We start from the raw sequence: 6,891 nt of genomic DNA, 5'->3' as shown, positions 1-6,891 counted from the left end.
AAAGAAAAGGCTTTTTTTTTTTTTTTTTTTTTTTTTTTTTTTTTTTTTTTTTTTTTTTTTTTTTTTTTTTTTTTTTTTTTTTTTGGCCAGAAACTCGATCTTCCTCGTTCCTGCTTCTCCTGGGGCTGAACTATCTAGTTTAGCTTTTCGGTCCTGTGATATCAAAACTCTCTTGATGGACGGACCTTAATGCTTATAGAGGCGGAGACCCAAATGGTATTTTTCTTTTGTTTTGTTTTTATAAAGACTGCCGATTTATTAGCTCCTAAGTTGTCTCGTGTTTTCCGCGAGTTAGCTAGATGAGGTTCTTTCTGCACTTGTTACTCCATAGTTTGGAATTTAGCTTTCACAAAGGCATTGAGCATGTGATGCCGTTCTTACAAACTCTAATACTGTACAAAAATCTCTTTATTTTGGCCAGGAAGTTCGTATATTTGGCTTTGATTTTAGTGTTGCATTTGACAGTGTTAATCATGAGGCCATTGTTTTTAAAGTCAAACAGTTAAAGAGTAAGTGGATCTTTTCTTAGCATTATTGTTGAGTTTTTAAGTAATACATTACAAAGAGTCGTGTTTAACGCTAATGCGTGGTGATGTTCATTTCTCCATCAAAGGCGATGATGCCGTTGAATAAGAATTACTTAACTTTTTGGGGAAATACAGATTGAATTATGACTTCCATATCCAAAGATTATATAAAATTTGGAACACTGATTTGTCTGCACGTGTATTAACCAGTTTGTATGAAGTTGACAATGTTATATATGGAGACCTTCGTGTTACTTGGTTGGGAAAATAGATTACGCAGTAAACATTTGATTTTTGTTATGTAAATAATTTCTCCAATTAACTGTTTTACACAGCTTTTGTTAATGCCTTGTTTTTTTTTTTTTTAGAACTAGTTCTCCTGGTTAGTAACATAAAACCTATCATCCTTTGCCTGATAATTGCTGCAATACCCACAAAAAATAGAGCATTTTGAGGTTCATGTGGCGGCCATTATGAATATCCAATATGGCTGACATTCATATGTCAGAGAAAATAGCAACATTTGTGATTAAGTTCTTGACAAAAGCTCAAAGAAAATGTATAGTTTTGCATTTGCCCGTGAAATACCCACGTAGTTAACAATGTGAACATAGAGAACCGGACTAAGTATATGAATGTAAAATCTTGTGTTCCTCAGGGTAATGTTCTAAGCCCATTACTTTTCGTACCCCAAACACATATGTGGTTTGGCATAGAAAACAAGATTGATTTATATGCAGATGATCCTGTTTCGTTTGATTATAGGGTTTTCATGCGAGATTTTAGTTCTTTCAATTTTGATATTTTTGATTATTTATAACACTTGATTTCATAAAGCTTTCAATAATCAAACCACTTTAGACCCTTGGTCCTCACATGAATCTATAGTTAGAGTTCCTTGCGTTCGTTTTTAGATAAATTCGCTGCTCTAAAAATCTAAAGTGTTCTCCAACCTCTATTTATCTTTGTTTAATGTTTTATGTTTTAAAAGTTATGTTTTGTAAGTCATTTAGTAGAAATAAATGTCATTAAAAGACCAATATAATTTCTTCTATGGATACAGAGGCACAAGGATTTTTAAACTGGTTTTCGTTTAATTTTGGTCCTTATTTCTAAGATAATCTTGTATAATCACTGTATGATATTATATCCATGTGTATATCTATGATTCATTTCAACTTTATTTCAGAAGATATTACGTGCTGGAGGTAGAGGGTTTTTATTAACATTTAAATCGAACTCTGAACGAGATTCTTTATTTCCTTGTCTCGCTGTGCTATAAATGCAGTCTGTGCCTTTCGGTCCCCACAGTAGTTGCACCTATTTTTTAGTTTTCAAATTTTTCTCATTTCCTGCTTATTGTTTCACCTGGCTGTCCAGCCTTTTATGGTCTTTTACTTCAGAATGCAGTTGCGAGGCTCACCCCGGTTATTATTATTATTATTATTATTACTATCCAAGCTACAACCCTAGTTGGAAAAGCAAGATGCTACAAGCCCAGGGGCTCCAACAGGGAAAAATAGCCCAGTGAGGAAAGGAAACAAGGAAATAAATAAATGAAGAGAACAAACCAACAATAAATCATTCTAAAATAAGAAACAACGTCAAAACAGACATGTCATATAATAAATTATCAACAACATCAAAAACAAATATGTCATAAATAAACTATAAAAAGACTATGTCCGCCTGGTCAACAAAAAAGCATTTGCTCCAACTTTGAACTTTTGAAGTTCTACTGATTCAACCACCCGATTAGGAAGATCATTCCACAACTTGGTCACAGCTGGAATAAAACTTCTAGAGTACTGCGTAGTATTGAGCCTCGTGATGGAGAAGGCCTGGCTATTAGAATTAACTGCCTGCCTAGTATTACGAACAGGATAGAATTGTCCAGGGAGATCTGAATGTAAAGGATGGTCAGAGTTGTGAAAAATCTTATGCAACATGCATAATGAACTAATTGAACGACGGTGCCAGAGATTAATATCTAGATCAGGAATAAGAAATTTAATAGACCGTAAGTTTCTGTCCAACAAATTAAGATGAGAATCAGCAGCTGAAGACCAGACAGGAGAACAATACTCAAAACAAGGTAGAATGAAAGAATTAAAACACTTCTTCAGAATAGATTGATCACCGAAAATCTTGAAAGACTTTCTCAATAAGCCTATTTTTTGTGAAATTGAAGAAGACACAGACCTTATATGTTTCTCAAAAGTAAATTTACTGTCGAGAATCACACCTAAAATTTTGAAAGAGTCATACATATTCAAAGAAACATTATCAATACTGAGATCCGGATGTTGAGGAACCACCGTCCTTGACCTACTTACAATCATACTTTGAGTTTTGTTAGGATTCAACTTCATACCCCATAATTTGCACCATGCACTAATTCTAGCTAAATCTCTATTAAGGGATTCACCAACCCTAGATCTACATTCAGGGGATGGAATTGATGCAAAGAGAGTAGCATCATCTGCATATGCAACAAGCTTGTTTTCTAGGCCAAACCACATGTCATGTGTATATAGTATAAAAAGTAATGGGCCAAGAACACTACCCTGTGGAACACCGGATATCCCATTCCTATAATCACTATGGTGCCCATCAACAAAAACTCTTTGAGATCTATTACTTAAAAAATCAATAATAATGCTAAGAAACGACCCACCCACTCCCAACTGTTTGAGTTTGAAAACAAGAGCCTCATGATTAACACGGTCAAAGGCAGCACTAAAATCAAGGCCAATCATACGAACTTCCCGACCACAATCAAGGGATTTCTGTACAGCATTGGAGATTGTAAGAAGGGCATCACATGCTCCAAGGCCTTTACGAAAACCAAATTGCAAACTAGGGAGTAGATGATTACCTTCAGCAAACCTATTAAGACGTTTTGCCAGAAGACGTTCAAAAACTTTAGATAATATGGGAGTTATGGAAATTGGGCGGTAATCAGTGGGACTTGAGCTACCACAAACACATTTACATAGAGGAGTAACATTACCAATTCTCCAACTAGTGCTAAAAGCTCCTCTTCTTGCTAACTTGCGCAAAATAACAGATAACTTTGGAGCTAAGAAATCTGCTGTCTTTATAAAAAACAAAGGAAAAATAGAATGGCCTTCCTACCCCAGCACAGGGCCATCTGGCAAAAAATTCTTGAATCAAATGCATAAATAAATTCATATAATTGATATATAACATGACACTTTATCACCTCAAGCTGAGAATGATTTCATACGAGGTATTTGACATCCTGTTTAAAGGTGTAAAGGTCGCTCATGAATGGCAGAGACAAGGGACAGCATTGTCAATGGCCTAGCAGGATAATGCTCTAGAGCAGGGGTCGGGTAACTTTTTTGGGTGTTACCCCAATAGAATTTGTAGTAAAATGAATTTACCCCCACACTTGGAAGTACTCTGGTGGACAAAACAATTTACTTATAGAATTCATGGATAATAAATAAATAGAAAATGTATATTGGAAAAATGTTTAATTGTTAATTTTATCTATCATTGAAAATAAAAGTCTGTCTTTTTGGCATGGAAATGGGACACAAGAAAAAGAGTAGGAATCACATTTATAAACAGAAATAAAACACCCTTTTTAGCATTACATGGCACACAAGCAAAATGACCATTATGTTTTTCAAATTGAAATTTTATTGAATCCACTATTATGGGGAAAAAGTTTATCTTTTCTGGCATAAGAATGGCACACAAAGAAAAATAATGTTATTTTTTCTGGCATAAGAATGGCACACAAAGAAAAATAATGTTATTCTTTCCGGCAAAAGAATGGCACACAACGAAAAATAATTAAGAAAATATTGAAAACTTTAAATATTTTAACGAGATTGAAATCTTTAATATTTTCATATCAGCTACCTCAGGCTGTGGAAAAAATGATACTGTTTCATCTTGTATACAATAAACTCGAAATCAGGGATTTTTGAAGTTACTGCTACTAGGATGCTGTCTTCAGGATTCAACCGGTTTCTGTATTTTGTTTTTAGATTTACAAGGGTAGAAAAATCTTGTTCGCAAAGGTAGGTTGTTGCGAAAGATAGTAGCATTTTAGTTGCTTCCATATGTGCAGTTTTATAAGCCTTTGCAGTTTTTGACATCCAAAAACTTGAGAGATCATCCTTGCTCTTAAATTCCATTTTTGTTTCATTGCTGGAACGAAGTTCAATAAGCTCTTCTGCCAATCCTTCAGGCTGTTCAGGCAAATCAGCCAACTCACTTTTGAAGGGATTTACAACCCAGCTGACAGTAAGTGAATCAAGTTCTGGAAAATAGTCACAGAACCTATTTCTAAGTTTGGTCATGTGCCTTGTGACTGACTCCTTTATGTCACTATGACTGCAGTCTTGACAATCTTCCAAAAACTCTCCCAGTTTTGGAAAGGCAGCAGTCTTATTAGCATTTATTTTCTGGTTCCAATACTGAAACTTTGATACAAATGCTGAAATTTTTCCCTTGCTAACAGGAGATTGACTTTCTTTCCTTGCAATTCCTTGTTCAGTTCGTTTACATGTCCAAAAATGTCAGCTAAGTATGCAAGAAGAGCTAGCCAGGTTGTTTTTCTGAACTTTTCTGCCTCAGTCAGAAACATTTCGAGTTCTGTATTAAGAGCCCACACTCTATTCAGGACATTTCCACGTGAAAGCCACCTCACTTCCGTATGGAAAAGAAGGGTTGAATATTCAGCCTCTCCATCCACACATAAATCACGAAACATCCTCGTGTTTAGTGTATGCCCTTTTACAACATTGACAATCTTAACCACATCATTTAACACAGCTCCCACTTCTGGTTCCAAATTCTTCACAACTAATGCCTGGCGATGTATCATACAATGGATGGCTAGAATATCTGGATTTATCATACAATGGATGACTAGAATATCTGGATTCTGTTGTTTGGCCAAAGCCACAAAACCATTGATGTAACCAAGCATGGCAGGAGCTCCATCAACTGATACTGCAATGTAATCTTCCCACTTCAGATCAACACTTGGTTTTTTGAAGCATGCATCAACCTTATTGAACATATCAGTACCACGAGTTGTCAACTCAAGAGGAGAACACAACAACATTTCTTCGATTTCATCAGAGCCCCCATATCGAATGTATACCATCAATTGTGAATTGCTACTTACATCTGTAGTCTCATCAAGTTGAATGGCAAACTCTTTACTTTTTTTTTTTTTTTTTACTGAAGAAATCACTTGTTCCCTCACATTTTCTGCTAAGATGGAAATTCTTTCTTTAATAACTCTAGCAGACAAAGGTACTGTATTCAGTCTTTTAGCTACTTTCTGCTCACACATTATTTCTGTCATTTTTACAGCCGCAGGCTTGATTAAGTCTTCACCAATAGTATGTGGTTTCTTGTTTCGAGCAACCAACAATGCCACTTCAAAACTAGCTATTGCAGCTGAACATTGGTCAAACATTGCACTCTAGTTACTTTCCAGTCTCTGTCTTTTGACTGTTTTTTCCAGATTCTCAAAATATTCCCGTGGTTTGGAAGACAGATATGAATGAACCTTGTCCAAGTGTTTCTTCAGTTGATTCTTTTTGAAAGCCTCTGCAGTCAGTACTTTCATACAAACTACACATTGAGGCTTCATTTGTCCTTTGTCCTCTATTTCTGTGAAGCTATAATTAAGGAACTCTGTCTGATATGTCCTTTTCTTTGCTGATGCCATCTGATAATGAAAACAAATCAGTAATAACACATACGATGCAACATTAACTTATTCACCACCCTAAACGTTAACTATAATCACTGTCAGTCAACAGACTTCCTCCACCAATGTGAACTGCTAGTTAAAATCAAGCATAATCATCCAGCCAGCCACTCCATGACGTCACTCCAACACAATCCAAGCTGCCACCACAACAACCACCACCTTTCACTCATTTTCTTCTTCCCTTTCTCCAGGCCTCCCTTACCTATGATCGTGGTTGTTCCTCCCGTAACACCCTAGGTCAAAAATCCTCCAGGTAGAAGACTGATAAGTCAAGGAGCTAATGCCACCACCAAGACAACAACGCAAATACGATCTCACTGAGGGTTAAAACCAGTTTCAATACTGATGAAGCAGTTTCAATACAGATATTTCTCCGTTTCCATAGTTTTAAAGATAGTGGGATCCTCGATGCATTCTTCTCTCCAACTTTCATATCAGTTTCCCTCACTCAGCACATCCTCATCCATAGCACATTCATTCCCCCCCCCAAAAAAAAAAATTATAATTTTACCCCATTTGGGGTAATTTACCTCTGTTCCCCGACCACTGCTCTAGAGTATGACCATATATCCATATGATCAGCGCCCAAGCCCC

General features: G+C 36.0%; 1 protein-coding gene across 1 annotated transcript; it reads right to left on the bottom strand.

Moving 5' to 3' along the window:
* Nucleotides 1–4,965: 4,965 nt before the first annotated feature.
* Nucleotides 4,966–5,997, bottom strand: LOC137648211 (protein FAM200C-like). Its single transcript, XM_068381136.1, has one exon. The coding sequence runs from the start codon at nucleotides 5,995–5,997 to the stop codon at nucleotides 4,966–4,968; it is 1,032 nt and encodes a 343-aa protein (XP_068237237.1).
* Between the last annotated feature and the right edge of the window lie 894 nt (nucleotides 5,998–6,891).

Source organism: Palaemon carinicauda, chromosome 10, assembly GCF_036898095.1.
Source record: "Palaemon carinicauda isolate YSFRI2023 chromosome 10, ASM3689809v2, whole genome shotgun sequence".
Classification (NCBI taxonomy): Eukaryota; Metazoa; Arthropoda; class Malacostraca; order Decapoda; family Palaemonidae; genus Palaemon; species Palaemon carinicauda.
Note: the sequence above shows the minus strand (reverse complement) of the source record. Positions and strands in the feature narration are given on the sequence as shown.

Excerpts from the sequence above, each read along its gene's own strand:
- LOC137648211 (XM_068381136.1), bottom strand. The coding sequence starts at position 5,997 with ATGTTTGACCAATGTTCAGCTGCAATAGCTAGTTTTGAAGTGGCATTG.